At 40.1% G+C, this 25,768-nt stretch overlaps 1 protein-coding gene across 5 annotated transcripts in view; it reads left to right on the top strand.

The window, feature by feature from the left end:
* The window catches only part of fibcd1b (fibrinogen C domain containing 1b), a 151,363-nt gene that overhangs the window by 99,052 nt on the left and 26,543 nt on the right, over positions 1-25,768 (top strand). For all 5 annotated transcript variants that reach the window (XM_086096261.1, XM_086096259.1, XM_086096260.1 and 2 more), the window contains 3 exons: positions 3,728-3,887; positions 7,651-7,787; positions 23,923-24,019. In XM_086096261.1, coding sequence (XP_085952387.1) covers positions 3,728-3,887; positions 7,651-7,787; positions 23,923-24,019 — 394 coding nt within the window. The remainder of the gene's footprint in view (positions 1-3,727; positions 3,888-7,650; positions 7,788-23,922; positions 24,020-25,768) is intronic.

Below are 25,768 nucleotides of genomic sequence, written 5' to 3'. Positions count from 1 at the left end.
TATATATATTTATATATATATATATATATATATATATATATATTTATATATATATATATATATATATATATTTATATATATATATATATATATATTTATATATTTATATATATATATTTATATTTATATATATATTTATATATATATTTATATATTTATATATATTTATATATATATATATATATATATTAGGGCTGAGTGGTTTTAAGTTTTTTTTTTTCAAATAAATTAGTATTTGAACCTTTGTTAGGGTTTCCGCTTATACATTCCAATGTCATGTCCTGAGTCTCATTGTGCAGAGCAAATGTTTGCTCGGGGCTCCAGTAATCCGCATTCACAACCTTTGGGGCCCGTCAGGTGCTCAGCAAACACAACACCCGAGTTCACTTTGACGCAAACGGCAGCTCCAAAACTCGGCGGCGACATGCGTAGAATATTAATGTCGCCGGACCGGGTCCCGACTGGGGTGACTCTGGGCCGGAGACGTTTATCGGTGCTGACACAAGGTCCTTTGAGGCGACATAATGAGAAAGAAAAGCTCGTCACTGCGGCACAATTAACTTTGAAAGCTCCAGCAAATAACCGCGGATAATGATAATTGGATCATTGGCGGATAACCATCAAAGTCACGTCGGGGATTAAATCCCCGCTCAATTAAGTAAATGGGCAGTCGGGAAGATTTAGGACAAAAAGTACTCGGAATACGCAATCGCTACTTGGAAAACCAAGTACTTTTCTGTACGTTTCTGTACTTGCATGGCTCACAGAACCTCTGTCAGGCCCGAAGAAGTTAAATTTGATTTGGGATCTATATGATTGATTGTTCATTGGTTTTATATATATACATATATATATATATATATATATATATATATATATATATATATATATATATATATATATATGTATATGTATATATATATATGTGTGTGTATATATATCTGTATATATGTGTATGTATATATGTGTATATATATGTGTATATATATATATGTATATATGTATATATGTATATGTATATATATATATATGTGTGTATGTATATATGTATATGTATATAAATATATGTGTGTATATATATATGTATATATGTATATATATATATATATATATATATATATATGTATATTCTAATGCTAATTCCTGCAAAACGGAAACGGATACAAATATACTTTTTCCTGATGAAAGAAGAGCCTCTAATCTTTCTTTTGGTAGGTTCCATGTTTTTATAGCACAATATTCTGTGGATCTTGCAAAATCAGTGAAAATCCAGTAAAACAGCCAGGAGCGAAGGAGGTTCCTTTAGTGAAAATGGCTGGGAGTCAATGAGTTAATTGGCCGCCGACCGATTAATCGGCCGATATCATCCCTTTTCATATTGGCTGATTTTTGTTGGTTTGTTTTTGCATATTTAAAATAAATTATATATATTTGTACATATCGCAACATAAGACAAAAATAATGACATTTTACAAGCCTTTTTGGAACAATCGGCAAACGTCTGCCAGGGGAAAAAAATAGTACAAAATAGTCAAATATTGTAATTAATATATGTAATTTGTATTGATATGGGCCAAAAAGAGAATTATATATTTTTTAAATGAATTAATCGGTTGATTTTATCGTCATCATAATAATAATTAATCTAATTATGCTTTTACTGTATGGTTTATTCTTTTAAATTTTTAACAGAGCACGCTACTCTGAATGCACACTGAATACTTGGAAGACAGAGTACTTTGTTCTCGTCCCAGCCCCTCACAGTACGGACCCCAGTACCCCAAACATACGCTGCCATTTAGCGCTGATAACGAGCGTTTAATGGCTTGATAATGACTGAATCTGCTGACTTACCCCGGCAGCCAGTGTGAAGGGTGTCTAACGAGCGCTAATTACATCAGCGTCCTAATTGATGAGCCGCCGCGCCGCACTTCATGATGAGGCCCCAAGAATACTTTGCCTTGCCGCGGACATGCACTGATACAGTAAGAAGAGGGGGGCAGCCCCGAAAAATTTGTCACAAATAAGCTGCAGTAATATTAGCCATTTATTGCAGAGGATAAAGAATATATGCTTGTCTTCAAATAGAAGTTGTTTAAAGGTTAAGAACTACCGCGGGATTGATGCTAGCTTTGTTAGCCCATATCTGGTGTTTCACATTATGTGTTAGCAATAAGCTAGCAGATGTTAGGGCAGAGATTTCATGTTAGTGTTTTATATTATTGTTGGGTTTGAAAAGAATTTCAAAACTGGGTTAGGGTTCGGAACTAGGGTAAGGTTTGAAGTCAGGGTTTCAAACAAGGGTTAGGGTTTCAGAGGAAGGTTTCAAGCCAGGGCTCGGGTTTAAAATTTGGGTTTCAAATGAGTTTTTTTAGTTTTGGGATGGAAGATTTTTCTGCTTGGCATACCCGACCCGTTAAAATACATCTAGGACACTGGGGGCTGCCGCCCCATCGCCGTTAGCACGACGGTACGAGGGGAGGCCAAACACCTGGCGGTGTGGGTCCGCCAGCCAACTGGGGCGCCGTGTCCAAACGACCCCCCTTCGTCGGGGGGGAGTGTGTGTGTGTGGGGGGGGGGGGTCGCTTGCCAGGACGGGATGGCACATTCATCACCGGGCTTCCCGCAGGGGCCTTTGTTTGCCGTGATGCCCTTTTTATGTCTTTGCATCATGCAAGGCTGTTTATTGTGGGAATGCTTCAGCATTTGTTTTAATGTATTTATTATATGCTATCATATTTTATTTATTTTGGGCCAATTGTTTAAAAAAATGGGTTTCGAGACTGAGTTAGAGTTTCAAGCCTGGGTTAAGTTTTAAAACCACTGTTTCAGGACTGTGTTGGGGTTTTAAGTTAGGCGTTCAAGCTACTGGGTTAGTATTTCAAATGAGGGTTTCAAGACTAGTTTATATTTTTTAATTATGGTTGCAAACAAGTGTTACAGTTTCAAATTTAGGGTTTCATGTCTGGATTAGGGTTTCAAATTAAGGTTTGAAACTCAGGTTAGTGAATTCAAATGAGGGCTTAGTTATTTCTTCCATCTTTGGTTAGATTTACGTTAAGGTTTTATGTTTGGGTTTGAAATTTGGGTTTCAAGACATGGTTCAGATTTCAAACAAAAGATTTTTCGCATTTCACATTAGGGTTCCAAGCCAGAAATAGGGTTTTCAATTATTTAATTCATTCGTATGTGTGTGGTTTTTTTTAAGCCTTCTCAAAGTCACTTTGTCCGCCGTCCTCAGCGGTGTATTCAAGGATGTTTGGACTAATTAGTTGTAACTCTCTGGTGAAAATTGAATGATTCAATTTCACCAGTTGGACAAACAAGTGAAGCTCTATCAGCATCACTGTTGTTCACATAGGTTTATTAACATGTTATTAGCATGTAATTAGCATGTTGTTATGAATGGGCACAAAATAAACACATAGTGTTCTTAATTTATTACTGATATGTTATTATTAGATTGTAAACAATTTAACTTGGAGGGAAGCCACACTCAACAGCAAATGAAGGCAACCCATATTTAGTCATGTAATAATTAATATGTTATTAATGTGTTATTAATCTGTATTAAGTTCACATAGCAACTAAAAGGAAAGCTAGCATTCCTAATGCATTATTAAATGTGTTGTATTGATATTGTTACTATTTGTGTCAAATTTGACAGATTTTCAGTCATCCTGAAATGTGATGTCACCCCCCCCCCCCCCCCCCCCTCCTCCCGCAGCTGCTGTCAGACAGCCAGGTGAACATGGTAAAGGTGGTCAACTCCGTGAGCGACGCGCTCAATGCCATGCAGAAGGAGAACGTGGGCCTGAAGGCGCGCACCAAGGCCGACCTGCAGAGGGCGCCTGCGAGGGGCGCCCGCTTCAAAGGCTGCGCCAACGGTAAGGCGACCAGTTTGTTTGTTTGTTTAGCGTGCATGAGAATTGACTGGAACGCCTCAGGGAGAAGACAGCCCAGCAGAGAAACCCTTCGTTCTGGATTTGAACGTCGTGCGAAGGATCAGTGATGCTGCACAGGGAGATGGAAGGAGGGATCATGGACATTTTTGGTTGCTTCGGGTGCGAGTGGAGCTGAATGTGTGTTGTGGTCGACATGCTAAATGAATATCCCGGGCGAATTAAAATTCACGCAAAAGAAAGCGTGTGTCATTCTGAATATGTCCTTTTTCCTCCCAGTATGCAAAATGGCTTATTACGTGGTCGTAACATGTTATTAACGATACATTTTTCTTAGCTTGTCAACTACTTGGTATGATGCCATCGTTTTTATCTTGTAATATTACAGTATTATTTTAAACCTGTATGTGTGTGCATGTGCAAGTCTGATTCCAAATGGTGGAGGGGTTAATTATAATTACTTAATTAATTTACTTTATTAGCAAGTCAATCATCTCTTACGTTGAGATAGGACAGACAAATAAAATAAAAAACAATAATGGAGGATGATTTGTTAATATGCTTTTAATGAGCTGTAAATGTGGTATTTACATATAAATGTTTTACTAATGTGTTATTAGCATGTTAGCAATCGGGGGAAGGCAATTCCTTACACAAGCGAAAATAGCGGCCCAACCAGGCTTTGATAACATCTTAAGATGTTATTAATGTGCTATTAATGTGTTATTACTATAGTAGCATGCTATTATAAATACCCTAATTAGCAGTCTGGACTTTGGTATTTGGGACCTCAAGGTTCTTTCAACTATTTATTTATTTATTTATTTATTTATTTATTAAAGGGATCGCAAAATCTCAAACATTTTCTAACCTCCTGATTCTATGCAGCATGTAAAAACTTTGCGAGAGACAGCTTCCTTTTTTTTTTCCCCTCGCACAATTCTCCATTACAGGACTGTGTTCTGTATGTCGTCAGCCTGACGTCCGCCGCTGTGCCTGACGCTGACGGGCGCATCGTCAGCGCCGCCGTGACCGCTGGCGCCGGGTCCTGTCAGGAAGCGTCTTATAAACCCGCCGCGTTCTCATTATTTTCGACAAAAAGCCTGCCGGCAGCAGGTGTCCTGTTGGCTCAGCTGTCTGTCAGGGATCAGAGGTCATCTTTCAAGCGCAGCAGCGAGCCTTTCTCCCTCCTGCCCTCATCTGACCAACAAGCCATGCATGTTTAATCAAGTCGGTCGATGTAATATTGATCAGAAAAAAAAAAGAAAAAAAAAAGGCAATACCTTCTATTATCAAGTGGCATTTTTGTACAAAAAACTTTTTTCAGTTTTAATTTTAATAATTTTGTTTTTGTTTGCTATAATAACTTTGCTCCAGGCACATGATGTCACTCACTAGGCCACGCCCCTTAATGCCCCCTGCCCAAATGCAAGGGCATTACGCTATCGTTAGTGTCCCATTTATTTTTCTGTAAAAAAAAAGACGAAATGTATGACAACCAGTAATTTGTAAAACAGTTGTTCATGTGTTATAAACGTGTTATTAGCAATGACAATGATGAATGATTGAATATTCTGAATGATTCTCAATTGATTACGAATGGCCAACCAGATGGATTGATGGGTGGATGAAATGGTAGTTTGATAGACGAATGAATGGATGATCTGACAAATGATTTTGAATCTATGGATGAGGGGAGGATGTATGACAAAGGATGGATATTTAATGGGTGAATGAGTGAATTCCGGGGAATGTAGATACTGTCGATGGATGAATCTGGGAATGGATGACTTGATAGGTGGATGGATGAATGGATGAAGGCTTACTAGATCGGTAGATGGAGGGATTAACGGATGGCGCGTTGAATGAATGATTTTGAACCAGTTGATGATTGATGGACTGGATACATGATTGATGTTTGATGGTTGGATGACTATCTAGGGAATGGTAACTGGATGGATGAACGGATGAACAAGTGACAAGTAGATGCAAGTTTGGACGGATGGTTCTTTGAATGGACTTCTAGAACTCTAGAATGGAACGTAGCTGGGTAATATAAGGATGAGTTCATGTTTGGCTGGTTAGATGAATGGATGAACGGATGGCTGATGAATGGATTATTTTCACTCATTTATTGATAGCTTACTAAATGCTGGATGAATGCAGAGATAGACAGATAAATGACTGATGGCTGAGTGAATCTCTGGAATGATAGTTGAATGAATGAACAGATGTGTTGAATGGATTGATTTGACACCCACCCATTCATCCAACCATCCGTCCATATTTAAATGATCCCTTTATCCATTCACAATACATCAATTCTATATTTATTCATTAATCTCTATTTCCACCCTTTCTTCTCAACACTTTTAGCTTTCCATAAAGGTTCATACAGTGCACCAATCATCCATTCATCCTCCATCCATCCGCGTAGAATTAATCCATTTAGTTTTTTCCCCGCACAATCAAAACGCGTCCGTCGTCGGAATGCGATTGCGCCGGGAGTCGGAGAAGTGTGGTTACATGAACTCAGCTCAGCGAGAACAAAGACAAGCGGGCATAAATCAAATGTGACCTTCTTCACCCAGCGTGAACAACTTTGTGCCGCGTCAGCGTCTTGCTCGTCTCGCAGGAGGAAGAAGCCAAAGGAATAAATCAAAGGAAACGGATAGGAAAACAAAAAGTTTTTTTGACTGAGCTAACGGTGGCTAGCCACTGTGGGAAGCCCTTTGAGCATTTATTACACATCCTCGATATCCAGCTTAAGGTCCATGTACTGGTAGTACACTCTGTGTCCTCGCTGGATACAATTCGGCACACTAGTAGAACAACATGGCTACCTGGTAGGACGACAGCGTTTTATTAGATTCAGATGAAACCCATTCAGGGAAAAAAAAAAATCTGCACTTTTCAGTGCCTCAAGTTTCTTAGACAGGGGAAATAAAATAAAAAAACATAAGAAAACGGGAGAGGAAAAACAAATCTTTAAAGAGGGCACAGTATGAACCTGGAAAAAACTCAGCACATAAAGTCACATAATAAAAGACATTGCAACAGAAATCTAAGAGTATAAGGTTTAATTGCATATGTAGGATAAATCGGTTCAATTCATTATTAAATTTATTATTGCCTCATCAATTGAAGGAGAATTCAATTTAATATTTCAACCCAATTGGATGCACCAATTTGTACAATCTGGTTAATGTTTGCAAAGTTGCACTTACAGATGGTCTCAGTGTGGCCCAAGACGCGGAAAGCTTTTTTGTTTTTGTTTTTTTCTTTCTTCTCCAATGAGAGCTCAGTATTGTTCATTCGGTAATCTTACCGATTCAACATGTCATCATCATTGCTCTCTCTCTCTCTTTTTTTTCTTCTTTTTATATATATATATATATATTTTTTGTGTGTGTGAATATGTGCGTGCGTGTAAGTTTGTGCTCGTTAACTCACCTAAAACCTATTAAAAAATCCCATACCCTTCACCTCAACCGAAGACTTCAAAATCCCGCGAGAGTCGTGAAGTTGTCAGGAGACCCGAGGAAGGATCAAAGAAAAGTGAAATCCAGCACCCCACAGCCCCAGCTACCCCCACGCCCCACCCACCGCAACCCAGACCTCGCCGCCCCCCCCCCCCCCAAAAATCCTAATTATGTATTTTTTTTTAGGCTGTATAAACATTCATGTCGAACCGTCGATTCCTGCCATTTTTCTTCCTCACTCATCGCTGTTATCTTCCTTTCGGCAGGCTCGCGTCCTCGCGATTGCGGCGACCTGTACGCCAGCGGCCAGCGAGAGGACGGCATCTACTCGGTGTTCCCCGTCCACCATCCCACCGGCTTCCAGGTCTACTGCGACATGACCACGGACGGAGGCGGCTGGACGGTGAGTCGGCCGCTACGATCGCACGAGATGCTCACTCCGCTCTTGAAAGGAGACGCTTTGCATATACGCTCAGAGAGACAGGATGCTAATTGGCAATGTCGACAAAAGCGGGGCGGGCAACAACAAAAAAGGCGGGAGAGAGTACAAATTAAAGTTGGAATCGAATGAAATAGTTTTTGCTGCCAAGTAAACAAAAGTGACTTAAGACAGATTTCTATCAGCTGTATTTCCCTCGAGGAATGTAAGTAAGACGAACCAAAAAAATGTCCTAGAATCAAAACCATCACCATCGTTTTCATGCCCATTACACCGACAAAAACTGGCTTCGCTATAATAGAACACCCTTAGAACGGCTGTGTCAAAAATAACACAATATTGGTGAAAAATTGGACCAACCCACAACTTGGGTAAATTTGGCCCAACTTTGGGTTGTTTTGTATCAAAATAAATTGACCTAATTAGTGGGTCAGTTAAATTTTTGTCCAATTTAGTTTTTTTTAAGAGTGAAGTGGTAGTATTTGTCAAATTTGAAACCTAATATTAATAACACGTATTTTATTTTTTATTTTTTTTTACCATTTCTGCGTAAAATTTTATTTTTTTAAATGCAGAAATTTGTTTGTTATTGTTTTCGTTAATTTTTAAAAAATATTTTTTTGCGTGGGTGGTTGCGTATACAGTATATGTCATTTTTTTGTGGCGGGTTTTGTTTTTGCTATCCATTTCTTCTTCGTAGCATGTTATTTTTGGTAACACCATATTTCGTAACCTTGCGTAAGTACGGTAAATGACGAGACAAGGAGATGAAGGGCTTTTTTGAGGGGGTGCCATATTCGTGTTTTATTTTTGCTATCCATTTTTTCTTGGTAACGTGGCATTTTTTTAACACTGTGGAGATCAGGTAGACACATTTTTTGTGGGGGGTTTGTGTATTTTTGTGTTTGTTCCTTGCACATTTAGTTTTTGATATCCATTCTTTCTAAATTGTAGTATTTTTTTCAAACAAACTATTTTTTGTGGTAGATTTTGCCGTATTTTTGTGTTATTTGTATTTTTTTCCTTGCACATTTTTTTTGCTATCCTTTTTTTTTTAGTTATCCTTTTTTTTTGTAACATGGCATTTTTTGTAACACCATATTTGGTAATGCTGTGGAGATCTTTTTTGTGTGGGTCTTTTTTTCCCTTGCGCATTTCTTTTTGCTCTCCATTTTTTCTAAAATGTTTTTTTTTTTTTTGTACGCCATATTTCCAAACGTTGTGGAGATGCTACTCTCCAGTCAAAACTGACCAAGCTACTCCCTTTCAACGCGTTGATCCTTATCTCCCGTAAAGGTACAGCTCCATGGTGGGTCACCGCTTTGTATTTTTTGTAGCGTGTTTTTTTTTTTTAACACATTTTTGGAGCACATGCAAATTTTCGACATAATCAACCCTCATTTGTGGCCTTGCTGCAGTAAACAGCGCCGCCGCCGCCGCCCTCGTTGTTGTCGCCGCCACCGCTCGGAGGTGAACAAACATTGACACGGCGGCGCTTTTTCAAGTTATATTTGGAAATGTGTTTTTAATGTATTTCACCGGCACAAACACACACACGCACACGCACACGCACAGTGGCAATAACAGACATAGAGGGAGGTGCACTCCTCTGAGACATTTATTTCTGTTTGTTCTGAAGTGAAGATGTCCTTGGGAGGGGAGTGGGAGGGGATGGGGGGGGGGGTGTACAAGCACTTTTGAATGGAGAGTTGACTCCTCGCGACATTTTTTTTTTCTTTCAGATTTTTTGAATCTGTCCAAAACACAAATCAAGAACTGTGTTTCAAATGTTTTTCCCTGGCTATGAACTTTATAGAAATAATTGGTTCCTTTCATGTCTGCCAACTCGTGCGTGAAAATGTCCCGTGCGCTAAAAGCGAATAAAGGAATGCGCGCATTTACATTTTAATAAACCTAATATCCGCTTTTGTCGTGCCTCCATTTGAAGGATATTTGAAGACCTTGGAGGAAGGAAGCAATTTTCGTGCCGGTGGGGGGGTGGGGGGGGGGGGATTTCTGGCACCAAATGTGTCTTTTGAATTGAAATTGACTTATTGATCTGTTTTGGACAGATTCCTGCTGGTGAAGTTTGGTCAGACTGTAACTTCGCCCTAGCCATTCGGGGGTTAATCATTAAACGTCATATGTAATTGCAACCATTATAACATTTATTTGGCAAAAAAAAAACACATTTAAAAAAAAAAATTTTTTTTAAATATTGGTATGTGAATTTTGATTGAACATTGGACTTTCTCTCAATACTTTGAGAAATATTTTTGGAGAAAGGGGTGTAAAACGCTTATTGGTCATATAGCCCTGCTAATTTCCAGATTTGTTATTATTTTTTATGCAGTTATAAAACTTGTAACGGTTGCCCTTCGTGGATTTTCAGTTTGTGGGGTGGATAAATGGAAAAAGTCATAAAAAAAACACACAAAAAAAAAACGTCGTCATATAGCATAGGTGTCAAACTCCGGTCCTGCAGTTTTCGGATGTTTCCCTTTTCCAACACAGCTGATATATGATCAGCTCATCAGCAAGCTCTGCATAAGCCTGATAACGATCCTGCTGATTGGAATCAGCTTGTGTTGGAAGAGGGAAACCTCCAAAAACATGCAGGACTCTGCGACCCTCCAGGACCGGAGTTTGACACCCATGTCCTATATCCATGATTTATTTTTTCTCCAATTTTTTGGGGTGTTTTTTGTGCCCCATTTTTCATAGAAAAAAAAATGTGTTTTATTATTTGATCAATGGGTCCACTGTATTACTTTTCTGCCACCATGTGACATCTTGTTGAAGTCAGTTGATCAGCTCCATGTAGTGCTTTGCCGCCACCCTGTTGCCCCACGTTGGTTTCTGTTTTTCAGCGTTTTTGTGTTTTTTTTTTCTTTTTGAGAAGAGACGCACACTCAAGAGGAGGCTGAGGTCTTAAAGGTTAAGGCTGACGAAGGCGTTATTGATGAGACCTTTTCAGCGGGTTGTAACTGAAGAACAAGATGAAACGTGTCAATTTGTACCACGAGTCGGTTAGCGGCGAGTTTCCTATCATTTTCCTTCAAAAAAAAAAGAGTTGGTTCAGAAAAGTTTTTAACTTTTCCGCAATAGATGACTATTCTTAAAAAAAGAAGAATGGGATGTTCGATACCACTTTTTTTTCAGACCGATACTAGTACATACGAGTATTTACGCTTGAGTACTCATTAATACCAATACCACTAGTACTTATATATTTAAAATTGCTCTGTCAGATTTTTGCCCTAAGTATCGGCATCTTTCACGAGAACCTGATACCTTGAAAGAAGGCCGCTATCATCCCGATACGATACCTGGTATCGCTACTCACCCATCTCTACTCTTTTTTTTTTTTTTTTTTTTTTTTTTTTTTAAATACACATGCTCAGTAGAGTTGGAAGCTGATAACGATAACGATAATTCATTTTTATTCCTTTTTTTTTTTTTTTTGCTTTAACTCTTAAATATCTTTAATTTTGAACAGTGGATCGAAAAATGACTTCCAAAGAATGGAACGGGTCAGATTGACCCGTTGGGAAAATCTAGCTTTTTTAAAAAAAAAATATTGAATTTAGTGTGAATGAAAATAACTGGCCAGTATGTTTCATTTGAGTTTTTTTTTTTATAGTCAAAACTTTGCATTGTTATATTTTGTGATGATTAAGCATTAGAGCGGGTCACATTGACCCATGAACATTGTTAAGAAATGAACACAGCAGGATTTTTCAGATACCACCAGGCAGCATCGCGTCTCCCCAGTTTGGTGTCTGAACGTGATGAGTCATAACATTTGTGTTTTTTCCCCACCTGCGGTGACGGGACGCCCGCTGCGCAGGCGTCACTTCGAGTGTGTCGGCGTGACAGTGAATTTGCCAGACGGGCAAGGTCGCGACCTCCCAATCATCAAATAAAGCGTTACTGTCAGAGTGACGGATTGCTCAGCCCAGCATGACGGGACGGAGCGGCACAGCCGGCCCGTCACTCACGTTGCGCTTCTTCCACTTCCGCCAAATAAAACGAAAAAAAAAAGAAAAAATACTCAACCAAACCTTTTGCCGACGTAACGTTCTCTTAATGGGATTTGGATTTCCGATAGCGGCTGCTGATCCCGCCCGGTGTGCTGAGCTGATTCCACTTCGCACTTCAGCCTCATTAGGAGATCAACGTGGCGTCATCCGAAAAGCGGGCGCGAAGCCGAGGGCGGCTCGAGTCGGTGGCTTGGCAGTCTGTCTGTCTGTCTGTTTGTCACTCTCTTTCGGATGAGCTTAAATAAGGAATGAGCCATATGCCGCCGCCGCCGCCGCATTAGCATACCGCCGTGACATGTTGTCGACTTGAGGGATCGACGGGTTAGCTGGAAGGAGGTGGCAAGAAGAAGAAGAAGAAGAACAGGGGTCCCGATGTGGGGATCTGACTGGGATGAAAGGGAGAAAGTAGACAAACTGTGATGACGACCATTCAACAGGGAATGAAAATGACTGCGGCGTCACAATGGACAAAATCTGAAATAAAATTATAGAAAAGAAAATGGAACTTTTTGCCACATAGAAAAGCACAAATAAGAAAAATGTGATGACAGCCATAGAACAGGAAATTGAACTCATCGCAATGTCAGAAAGTGCAACAAAAATGTGATGACAACCATAGAAAGAGAAAACAGAACCTATTGTGATGAAGTCACGTGCAAATAAAATTAATGGAATTAAAAAATAAATAATAATAATAATAAATAAAGTACACAAATGTGACAACCATAGAACAGGATATGAAATTTGCAATGTCAGAAAGTGCAAAAAATAAATAAAATAAATGATGGCAACTGTAAACAAAAAAACACTAAGTAGAAAAATGTGATGACAACCATAGAATAGGAAACTGACATTTTTATGAAGTCAGAAAAGAAGAAAATTGTGATGAATACCATAGAACAAGAAATGAAACTTGCAATGTCAGAAAGTACAACAACAAAAAATTATGGCAACCGTAAACAAAAAAATCACTAAGTAGGAAAATGTGATGACAACCATAGAACAGGAAATGGACATTTTTATGAAGTCGGAAAATAAAAATAATAATAATTGTGATAACCTTAAAAGAGGAAAATATTTTTTACAAAGTTGGAAAACAGAAAAAAACAAAACGTGATAACAACCTTAAAAAAGGAAAAACTGTTGTTGTTTTTTACAAAGTCGGTAAACGTAAAAAAAAAATTGTGATGACTATAGAACAGGAAATAAATCTTTTTTTTATGGAAGTTGGAAAATGGAAATAAATCAACTGATGACAAACTTAAAACAATAAATTGAAATGCAAAGAAAATTGTGACGTCAACCATAAAACAGGAAATTTACATTTGTAAGTCGGAAAACGCAAGGGAAATTATGATAATAACCCTAGAAGACGAAGTAGATATTTTGTAAAAAAAAAAAAAAAAAAAAAACTATTCATAACCACAGAACGGGAAATGGAACTTAATTGATGGTTGCGATGACAACCATAGAACGGCAACTTTCAAATCCTTTTCGTTCCAACCTTCAGATGCAAAAGTTAAAAGCGCTGGCAATCCATTGGTACAAATACTAAAAGATGTATTGCGTGAAGCAAAACATATTTGAGATGGCTTTTCAACGCGGGCTAATGTCTCCGATTGTGACTTGCGTTAAAAGGTATACGGTGTAAAAATAAGCACGGCCTGCATTATTGAAAGGACGAGCGTCATCAAACGCTGGAGGGGCTTTTATCAGAAGTCGGCGACAAATAAAACATTCCGAGAAATGGAAAAGTTTCATCTTCAATGTCGTGTGCTTCCGAAACCCAGAGTGCTCCACCGACCCCCCCCCCTCCCTTCCTCCACACCCCCCCTCCCCATCTCCCCCCTTTTCAGAGTGTTCGTCAACGAATGATCAGCCTCAATATTTCATGTGTTAGTTTACCGGTTTGGAAGAAAATGGAAAAAGTGAAATGAAAAGCGCGATTGTTTGCTTGTGGATTTTTGTAAGGCAGCTTCAAAAACGAACTTTTCCTTCCTCCTTTTTATTTCCTTTTAAGCTCCTTTTTCCCCCCCACTTTTCAGATGTTGTGACATTTGCACAAAGTGTGTTCCTATAAATAAATGCCTTTCTCAAATATTAAAAAAACAACACCAAAAAATACCTTTTACCCATCAGGGGAGAAAAAGGTTGTAATTATATCCATTCATTCACACAAGAACAGTGGAACTCATTTCAACCCTGTTGCTAACCAAAACCGCAGCACCTCACAAGGCACCAAAACAATCTCTAAACTGAAGTAATGATCATCGTACCTCATCAGGAGTATCATTCTACAATGTACTCCACAATGTTAAGAAGTTGAGTCCATTCAAATGATGTTGCTAACCAAAACTGCAGCATGTAACGAAGGCCTCCAAATACTTAACGGGTGACTTAAAGATCTACTTACGTGATCTGGTGATGCTGACTTAAATAACAAATAGCGTTCAAGCAGATGTAAGCTCCACAATGTTAAGACATTGAACCCATTTGAATTAATCTGCTAAGCAAATCAGCAGCACCTACTAAGGCATGTTTTGCGTCTTGGGTTGTAAACTGTTTGGAAGATCAATGTCAATACAATAGATTAACATGTGGCCGCTCCACAATGTTGTGTGCATCCATGTCCTACTATATTTTGTGACGATTGTCCACTCCCCAATGATGTTCCCGTAGATTCTGACATGTTATAGCTCCATAATGTTCTGTAGATCCATTTTATGTTCCTATAGACTGGCAGGTGGCCATGATTCCACAGTGTTGTGTACCACTGTGTTCTCAATAGAGTCTGACGTGTGATTGGTCCACAATGTTGAGTGCATTCATTTTTGTTCCAGTAAATTCTGACATGCCATTGCTGCATTCATATTTCTGTTCCTGCCAAATTGAAATGGGCCGCTCCACAGTGTTGTGTACATCCATGTTTATATTCCCTGTAGACTCTGACATGGCTACTCCACAATTTTGTGGAAGTTGATCACTCCACAATGTTGTGTGTGGCCATGTAACGTTCCAGGGCAGTTTGATCTTTGATCATTCCACAGTGTTGTGTGTCACCATGTTTCTCAATAGATTCTGCAATGTTGTATCCATCCATGTTCATTTAGCAGTAATTTCTGACATGTGGTTGTGTCACAATATTGTGTGCGTCCATCCTCGTTCATGTCGTTTCTGACATATCATTGTCCCACAGTGTTGTGTGTGGGTTCATGTTCTTGAAGACTGACATGTGGCCACTCCACAATGTTGTGCACGCCCATGTTTTTGCTTTTCAGTCCACTCTGATACGATTGCTCCATAATGTTGCGATTTCCTACCCATTTTTTTTTTAACCACACCTTGCGTCCATCTTCCTGCCGTCCATCCTTGGCGTATGGCAAAGCGTGTTTCTCTTTCAATGGCACGCTCAATCGCTTTAGCGCAGACAGCCAGGAATAATCTTATCAGCTCAAACACACGTGAAAAGCAAGAAAATGCTGGAGGATGATTGCGTTTCTCCGTCTGCTCCCGCCTGTTGCCGCTGCCTTCCTCGCACATCTGTCTCTCTAATAGGATTATAAAACATTCGCCGGCAAATGTTGCCTTGTGTTTTCCTGCGGACGGCTTATCATCATCGGATTTGTCCAATAATCATATTGCTTATCAAAATTTAGCGAGCGCTCGTTTGTTTCGTCTCGTCTGAGCGGGCCGCTATGCTATGCTAACGTTGTTCGTCGATCATCGTCTCTCATGAGCCGCTAACGCCGTATGTTCGCGGCGCCGACGTCCCGCCGCTGGCACGCCTCCTACTTTCCAGCCGCTTACGTGCCAGATTGTAAATCTCCCACAAACTGTTTCTTTTTTTTTTTTTTTTTCCCCCGTATGGCTAAGAGCTTATGTTGATTCTCGCCCCGCGTTCCGTTCGGGCTGTCGGCGCGTCCCATCTGCGCTCGCTGCGGACTCCCCACCGCTGACAGAAATCCCGTTGAAGTGCTTAAAGCGGCTTGTTAAGTAGCCTTCATCTACTGCCGCGATTACAGGGAGGTTAATGCGACGCATGCAAATCCAACCACGGGGACGGAGGCAAAGCGGCGGCTGCGGCGGCTGCGGCGTTGCTACGGGACTGACATCTCGTGGGACGGCTTGGAGTCTTTTGTTTGAGGGGGGGGGGGGGGGATCAAAAAAATATAGCTCAGTTCATAGACTCTATTGTTCACTGCATTCAACTGTTGAGCCCTGCTCAAATCTGTTGCACACCAAAACAGCAGCACCTATGTATACGCATGTATATATATATATATAAATAAAATCGGGCATGCCTAATAAGAAAAGACGACTCAAAGTGTTTTCTAATCCGAAGGATGTGAAACGTTTCAAGGGCGACGACTCAGTGGGATGACGGTACGATTCCATATGGCGCAGCTCAGTTTGAGAGCCTTTGATGCATGATTACATTTTTGCCGCCATTTTCCTTACATTCAAAGGAACTAAGATACATCTCGTCAGTAAAAGACAACTCGATATGACGTATCTCAATATATTTCAAAGTGGAATGATTTCAGTTTGATCCCGGTGGGCTGACGGTTCGATTCGTTATGATACGGCTCAATTCGAGAGGTGTGACGCAATTACATTTTTGTTGCCATTTTACATACATTTGAATGAACCAAAATATGTCTCTCCGATAAAAGACGATTCGATATGTATGTCGATATACAAAGTATTTCCAAGTGGAACGATTCGGTTCGGTTTGACTCGATATGGTATGGCTCCGTTTGAGACGGTACGAAGCCATGACTTTTTTTGCTGCCATTCGAATGAACTAACATATATCTCTCCGATAAAAGACGATTCGGAACGTATCTCCATATATTTCAAAGTCGATGCACTCTTTTCTTTTTAAATCAAAAGAGGATTTTTCGGTTCAAACCGGTTTTTTGTTCCGCCCCTGCCAGTAACAATAGACCACATCATTAAACCATGAATGTTGTAAATGACTCATTCACTTACTGGACATTTCGATACTTTGTCAGCTGCGATCCAACTGTAAACCACTGTTATGACGAACAGATCCCCGTAGATGGCAGTGTTGCATCGCTTTGGATTTGAGATCAGAGCAGCTTTCGACATATGTATAGTATCAACAGAGTATGTATTGCAAATGGAGTGAATAACAAACAGCATGTAAAAAAAACTCGAACCACGCGGTGGGTCGCTCTTGCTCATCTGCAAATAATAATTTCGGTATCAAAAGTGTTTCTCAGTCTTGTTTCTTTTTTTTTTCTTTTTTTCTTCTTCTTAAAGAGGTCAGTATTGTTCATTCGGAAATGTCATCATCATTGCTCTTTATTTTTTTTATATTATTATTATTATTTTTTTTTTTTTTTTGTGTGTGTGGGTGAGTATGTGTATGTGCGTGCGTGCGTGTGTGCGTGCGTGCGTGCGTGTATTTGTTAGCTCACCAAAAACCTATTAGAAAAAAATCTCATACCGTTCACCTAAACCGAACACCGTCGTCTTGTTTCTGTTGTTTGCCACAAAAGCAAGATATATTCGCGTCAAAGTCACCGTTTAGCTAAGACGAGCTTGTTTACGGCTGATTACTTATAAATGGAAAAAGCTCAAAGGTAACTTTTTCTCTTTGGTGAAAGAAGACAGTCTATTCCTTCTTTTGGTAGGTTTGGTGCTTATATAGGCCGAAACCCAATATTCTGTCAAAATGCTTTAAAACGTCTTGTGACTTGGGAATTCTGCTTTGATAACGACGACTGCAATCTTTTGGGAGCAAACTTTACACTTAATCTATTAAAAGCGGTAAATCACATTTACATGATGGGCTTCAATTACTGCACTTGCGTTTTTTTATTTTTTTTTGCAATTTACCCTACGTGCGTTACGGTGCTTTATAAGCACTTCTAAAATTCAGAAGCACACAACAACCTCATGAATTAACTAACAACAAGAAAAAGGGCCTGACATATCGACTCAGCCATTAACACCCAGGGCCAATTTAGAGCCCCCCAATTAAGAGTCAGCACCGTCCAACCTGGAGATAAAACCCATTCTTTAAACTCGTACCTCCTGCGGGGCATCCCTCCCGTTGTCAATGCGGTCTTAACCGAGGATCGACTGGCCCTTCCCGCGGGATAAACCTTCCCAACACTTCGGGATTAGCGCCGGTGCAAACCCGGCTCTCCGTCTACCTTTCAAATTTGCGGCCGGAGATGGTTCCGCTCGGCAGATCAAAAAGAAGTGCGGCTTTATAGAATTAGCTGCGGACGGCGCATAATAACGGGGGCGCGCCGTCTGGAACGGCTAATACGGCAGACGTCAAGATGTTCAATCGCGCGCGTCAACGGGGGGGCTCCTTCGGCGCTAGCGTAAGCCCACCTGCTAAATCCATTTTGCCGCTTTTTGGGTTGTTACGAGTCGGGCTGATCCTGTGATAAGTTGAGCGACTTTAGCAAAGGGTTAAGATGGGAGAATGTCGCTGGATTTGCTGCGAGAACAGTTGCCAAGAAAAAGAGTTTGTTGAGAGGATTTTCAGCTACTGTGTTGGGAAACTTGCCATGTTGAATATACAGTGTGATTTAAAAAAAAAAGAAAAAAAAAAGAAAAGTATTTCCCCCTTCATGAGTTCATTTTTATTTATCATAAATTTTAACATTACACAAATGCTAAACTATTTCTGCGTTCTTGCAGATTCACCAATTTTGCTCATTTTTTCAAACCCGTCCTCCATTTTTTTTACGTTTTTTTTTTTGGTGCTCAAGCCAAAGAAGACCTGTCAAAATTAATCGATTATCAAATTAATCAACAACTATTTTGATAATCGAGCAATCGAGCAAAAACATGCATGGCAGGTGAATTGGACACTCCAAATTGTCCATAGGTGTGATTGTGAGTATGGTTGTTCGTCTCTGTGTGCCCTGCGATTGGCTGGCAACCAGTTCAGGGTGTACCCCGCCTACTGCCCGAAGCCAGCTGGGATAGGCTCCAGCAACCCCCGCGACCCTTGTGAGGACAAGCGGTACAGAAAATGGATGGATGGATGGATGGAGCAATCGTTTGGAACAATTTGTATGTTTTATGTAAAAAAGAAAAAAAAAACATAAATCTTAAATTAGACTTGAAATATTTCTGTGAGTGAGCAAGACTTGGTCCCACGAGTTCAGAACCGCATAGTGCAAGTGAAAGTGAACATTTTGTTCCTGTGTTTGTTTATATGAGAAGTTAAGCTCTGAGCCGCAGTTTCTGCTATCTTTGTTTCGTTTTTTTCTCCTTGCACCCATTTCCCAACTTTTCCCAGCAGATTGCCGGTGACCTCAAAGCGTTTCTATTGACAGTTGTCGTTCTGATGTCTGAATAGGTCGCAAAGCAGACAAGACGGGGAAGGTAATTCTGGGGCGAAAATGGCTTGTTTAGACTTTGTGGCGCATGTAGAACAGCACGTATAAAGAATTTAATACCTAAGCGCTGCACGAAGAGAAAGAGATTGAACTGCAAAATGGAGACGGGTTGATGCGAAGAGAGCCGAGCGCAATATGAAAAAGAGGTTGCCGCTGTCCCAGATTCATGCGTGATTTTTATTTTTTTTTTAACTCTGCGGGAGGTGAAGACAATTGATCCTTTTCATTTAAACTAGTCCATTGCAATAAAAAGAAGGGGAAAAAAACCCATTTTCAGCCTTCAAGTGTTGTATTAACAGCCCGGTTACGTAAGTGGATGGCCTTTAAAAATGAGGGTTTGCGAAATCCTGACACTTTGAACCCATCCTGCACTTCTCCGGCATGTTTACAGTATCGGCGACAACAGGCTAATAAGACGTTTTTCACCTCGACTCTGACACAACTTTGATCACCTGTGAGGATTTGGGAGCTGGCGCGGTGGCAGGGGGGTTATGTTTTGATGTCCGGCGCAAACATTGGAGCGCGATGACATGCTCCGACGCTTGCGGCTTAAGAGGTGACAACGTTAGACGTTCTGAGCTATGTGACTCAATATACGGCCAAAATTGCAGCCAAGAGGAAATTATATACACGCGGGGCCGGTCTGGCTGAGGATTAGAGAATATGAACGTAGATGAATTAGGGCTGGGTATCGATTCTAATTCACTCAATCGATTCGATTTCGAGTTCAGCTCGACTCAATTTTAAATTTTTCCTAATTCGATTATGCTTCATTATGGGATATCGATTCTTCTTAAATATCAAGGACATGATAAAAACTCCACAAACATTAAATTCCAAAGTAAATTTTGCGGAGGCAGTCTCTGGTTAAATGAATTTGTTTGTTAATGAAATTAACACGTTTAATAATCAATTCAACTTTATTTATAAAACACCTTTCATACATTAAAATGCAACTCGAGGTTCTAAACAATGAAAAACAACCATAATACAATAAAAAGTAAAAACACCCCCAACACACATACAAAAAAAAATAAAAAATAAAATTAAAAAAAATAAAATAAAAAATGTTGGGGCACAGAGAAACCATGTGAGGAAAGGCACGCAGGAAACTGGAGATAAAAACTAAAACAACCAAATAAAAACAGTTAAAAGCTAAAAGAAAACAGATTAAAAAGCAAAAAAAACACTAAAAGACAATATGATAAAAGGAACTGGGAAATAAGAAAATCTATAAAAGGGTTTAAAAAGATCATTTAAATCCCAAACTAAAAAAGTGTGTCTTGAGCCTCCTCTTAAAAATATCAACGATACGATAAAAGCAGGTCAGATAAATAAGTTGGCCCAAGACCGTTAAGACATTTAAAGACGAATAAAAGCACCTAATTAAAATAGAGAAATAGAAAAAATACATAAATACACATAATGCTTACCGAAATCAAATCAAGTTAATTATATAACTCAAGCGTTCACAAAAATCAACATTCCCTGGTCCACAGCGTCTATCCAATACAAAAACTCTAGCGGGGAAGTGGCAGTAAAACAGGCCAAACTTCAGATGTCAAAGTGTAAAAATGTACTACAAATGGAAACCAGGCATTCATTTTTGTAGCTTTCTGGCACGAGCGTTTCTTCACTGGATACAATAAAATTTCAAACATATCGAGGTGGGAAATGGCCTTGCTAGTCCATGGTTACTACCAACAAGAGATTGACTTAAAACCTAGCAAAACATCAGAACCCTGACCTAAAAGAGGAGGAGGTGGAGAGGGAGGAGAAACGGTAGTAAAACAGGCCAAAATGTCCAGAAAACAAAATAATGACCTATGTCATTTTTTCAGAAAACACGAAAACCTGAACCACATTCTGATTAAATGATGTGTTGATCATTTCATTTCAGGCGTAGAATTAAGTGATCTGTTTAAGTGTTATTTTTTTTTTGTTGAGACAAAAGAAAAATGTCAAAATATGACTTTTTACGAGGCTGACGAAAAAAAAAGTCCTGAAAACGAGCAACGTCGTTTCCTGCTTCTGTAGCCGAATATGCTGCCCAGCGTCACAATGTTTGGTTACGGATCCTCCAACAAGATAACGAGCCCAAAGCAAACAAAACGTTGAAGCGTCGTAAAAAAATTCCTGATCTAAAGCCAACTTGACATCTGCGGAAGATGAAGAACCAAAACGCTTCAATCCAGCTGCTTTGCGACGCCGGCCCCGGAAAGGAGAGCAATAATTGTCCTGTCGTGAAGACGGAGAGATTGCGACCCCCAAGGTCGACTTGTAATTAAAGCGGAGAAAAGAGCCGGCCTGTCGCGTAAGGACAGCGGATATTGAAGTGAGGCGGCCGGGTCGGTTCGAAGGCACTTTAACCCGCAGCCGCTCGCCGGTTGACTTGGACGACCGCGGAACCGCTCGGGGTGACCTCGTAAGAAGTTTCCAGCGACGTTCCAAGGTTTTCGTTCCAAATAAAGTCTCCGTTGTACGACGGCGTATTAGGGCCCCGGTATAAATACATATTTTTTTAGAGGACGAAAAAAAATATTCGGAGGAAAAAAAAAGTTTCTAAAGTGGAGTTTTTTTCTCGAAATATTGCCCCCCCCCCCTCTAAAAAATATATATTTATACGTAAATAGGCTGTCGTACCATTGAGCTCAGATATTTATTTGGATTTTTTGTTATTTATAATTTGTACATTATTTGTCAATATGTTTATTTATTATTCCGTCATTCACATGAGTTGTATGGTGCCAATAGGAAAATCATTTCATGTACAGTTTTTTTTTTTTTTTTTGCTTCCTCACATACCGTACATATCAGATATATATTCACAGTATATTTGTATAATTTTAAAAAATATAAACGTTAATTGTCGGTGAATTACCATTAAATCATTTATAGATTTTTATTACTATAGTATTTTTACAGAGCGTCTTACCTTATTTGCTCCCAAAAACATATAAATACGTTCTATTTCAAATATTACCATAGCCCAAAAAACGTATTTGTTGATTTTTTTTTAACGTGCTTTATGCTAGAGCACACACAAGGCTTACTTTTATTAGGACGTTTCCGAGAAAATTTTCTCATTGGGGGTGAGAAAGTTTCTTGTCCTAATGAGAAACATTTCACTTTTTCATCCTTACGAGCTAGCAGCTAACGTAGCAGCCCGCATCTTCCCTCCTTCTAACGTCACAAACCCAAGTCACAGAAGACGCCAAAGTGGGTCAATACCCACAAACAAACAAAAAATCCTATTGAGACGATAGGAAAAAATGGGGACAACTGCAGGAAGTCGAGAAAAGTAAATAAATAAATAAAACCAGGTAATTGTGCTAAACTCATTGTTTGCTGTTCAATCACTTCAGCCTGTCAAGAGAATTCAATTTCTGGGAAAAATACATTTTTACGGGACAATAACGCAGCATCACAGGATATTAGAGGACCTGCGAGTGAAAAAGGGTTTTGATAAGAAAAACACATCAGGAGGGGGCGGGGGTGGGGGGGGGGGGAAATGCCCGCGAACACTAAAGGCAACGTGATGGGTTGTTTGAATGAGCGCAATCAAGATGTCGCCAGCATTCGGTTTGCCTGCACAGATGTCGTCGAGTACGTATGGACGCCGACGCCATATGCCGCCGCACGCGACGTTAAAAGATTACGAATAATCATCATTAAGCTTCAATGCTAATTTGCTAAATCAACAGAGAACATATCGCCACAAAAATGGGTGTCAGAAGTGGAATCCAAAAGACTGACAAAAAGAAAACTCTCATCTTGGTGTGCCCCAAGGTTTATTCGGGGATAATGAAAATATTTCCTCAACATTTGGTGTCAGAAGGGGGGTCCAAAGATCAACCTACCCCCACAAATTGACAAAAAAAAATTTGGGGGAGGTTCCCTTTCATTACAATAAGAAAGTTTTGAAAAACTATTGGTGTCAGAATTGGGACCCAAGGAACAACCCACCCCACAAAATGCCAAAAAGATGATTATTCTAGACTCCTACTATTCGTTCTAGTAATATACAAAGTATTGCCACAACTCTTGGTGTCAGAAGTGGGACCCATGGATTGACAACCTACAAAAAATAATTTTGGGGAGGTTCTTACTGTTCATTCCAATAATAAAGTATTGCCAAAACTCGTGGTGTCAGAAGTGGGATCCAATGACTCACCAGCTCCCCAAATTGTAAACAGAAAAGCATCTAACTCTGCCAGCCGCACAAAATGACAAAAAAAGGCATTTGTTGATTTTTATTTATTTATTTATTTCCCCTATTGTTTATTGTAGTAATAGAAACTATATTGCCACAACAATTGATGTCAGAAGTGGGATCCAAGCATCAACCAGGCACAAAAAATGACAAAAGGACCATTTTTTAATTTAGCCTGTTTGACTGCCGCTCCACCCCCCCCCCCCCCCCTCCTTTGAGTCAGAATATATCATGGAGTGGTGACCAGTATTTTTATTTTTTATTTTTGGACAAATTGCTTTTCCGCCATGTAGTTCTTCATTTGTGTTCATTTGCTGGCTTCATTTTCCATCGATGAGCTCGGGCCAACACTGGCTCGCTTTGAAGAAGTCATCACAGAGGCAGGATGAAACGCTCATCTCATCTGCTAACCCCCCGCCCCGCTTTGTCCCGCTTTGTCTCGTCCTGTGTAGGTGATCCAGCGGAGGGAGGACGGCTCGGTCAGCTTCTTCCGGGCCTGGGAGTCCTACCGCGAAGGATTCGGTAAAATCACCGGTGAACACTGGCTCGGTAAGTGGCAACATCCACGTATTCCCGCGACAAAAGGCGCTACTAATACTCATGCTGGGCCCTGAGTCTCCTGTTAGAGAAAATGTGACTCACCTTGTGTTGGTGGGTTTTCGTGGTTCTGTTTTGAAATGGAAACAGTTAGCACTGCACTGCAGTTAATCGATAACAATGATTCGATGAGATTAATGAGATTTATGGCCCTTAGTCTCCCATTGGATAAAACATGTCACATGCAGGTTTTTTTTTTTTCAAGTGGAATACTGATGTCATTCTCCTTCAATTATTGTTAGCAGTGGATCTTTGGTTTGCTGCCCTCAGTCTCTTATTGGATCAAATGTGCTCATGCTGAGAACTATAGACAGGGGGTTCTGACTGAAGCATTTGAATATGTTGATGGTTGAGGATTTGGTTCCTTAGTCCCTTCTTGGATAAAATAGGATGTCAAGAAATGGATGTTTGTTAGCAGTAAGATCCACCCTAGTCTCCACCTGGCTGCAGCAGCCCCTTGTCTTGCAGCCAACAGTCTCCTATTAGATTAAATTTCATCCATGCTTAGAAATACATATAGTTAGTACTGCACTGCAGCTCATGGATAGCAATGCGACTAGGGCCCTTAATCTCCCGTTGGATAAAATATGTCACATGCTGAGATGTTGGTTGGTGGTTATTCACATTTTTTTTCAAATGGAATACTGATGCCATTATCCTTCACCGATTGTTAGCAGTGGATCATTGGTTTGCTGCCCTCAGTCTCTTATTGGATAAAATGTGCTTATGCTGAGAAATACAGACAGGGCTCACTAGTTTTCCTCTATTTGTTAACATGTCCGATTCTGACTGAAGCATTTGAATATGTTGATGGTTGAGGATTTTGTTCCACAGTCTCATATTTCATGCAGTGGGCCTTAGTCTCTTGGATAAAATAAGATGCCAAGAAATGGATAAGAGAAACTGGCTTTCTCTTTCAGTGTTTGTTAGCCGTAAAAGCCACCTTAGTCTCCACTTGGCTGCAACGGCCCCTTGTCTTGCTGCCCACAGTCTCCTATTAGATAAAATTTGACCCATGCTGAGAAATACATATACTCCACATTCTCCACTTTGCTGGAACAGTCAGCTTTCTAGCTGCCCTTAGTCTCTATCTTAGTTTTACTTCAATATTTTTTACTAGAATTTGTACTTAGTCTCGTCTCGAAAAAAGGCCTCCGGCTACAACCTGTCGGAATGGTCGCGGGAGGCTTTGCCAAATTGAGTGACCTCGCCCTCCCTCCGACGCCGCCATCCGAGGATGCGGTCAGTCTTGTTCAAGTTGGCCGCATTCCTTTCAGGCAAGGTCGCTGCTTGGAGAGGAGGAAAAAAAAAAAAAGCAACTTACCTTCTAAACTTCACAGTACACACATCAAAAAAGAAAAAAACACACACACACACACACACAGTCGTCCCCACGCCCGAAAAAGCTAATCTTTTGCTGAGATGTTGTTTCCCGAGGAAATTTGGCTGCGGCCTCAGCGTTTTAATGAGCTTTCACAGTTGTAACTGTGTTGTTTGTGTGTGTGTGTGTGCGTGCGCGTGTGTCTTTGAAAGCTCTCATCTCAGTCACACATCAGTTTGGAAGAGCAAATGGAGCCTGAAGAAGAAAAAGAAGAAGTTTGTCTCAGTGGCGCGCACGAACGCGCACACACACACACGCACGTGCGCGGTCAAGGTTCCCGGACGGAAAAGACGTCCTCTCTCATCCGCACTTCAGATAAA

The sequence above is a fragment of the Leptonotus elevatus genome, chromosome 15, assembly GCF_054856555.1.
Source record: "Leptonotus elevatus isolate MCC_2025b chromosome 15, RoL_Lele_1.0, whole genome shotgun sequence".
Lineage (NCBI taxonomy): Eukaryota > Metazoa > Chordata > Actinopteri > Syngnathiformes > Syngnathidae > Leptonotus > Leptonotus elevatus.
The sequence above is the reverse complement of the archived record's forward strand: the minus strand, read 5'-3'. Positions and strand labels throughout refer to the sequence as shown.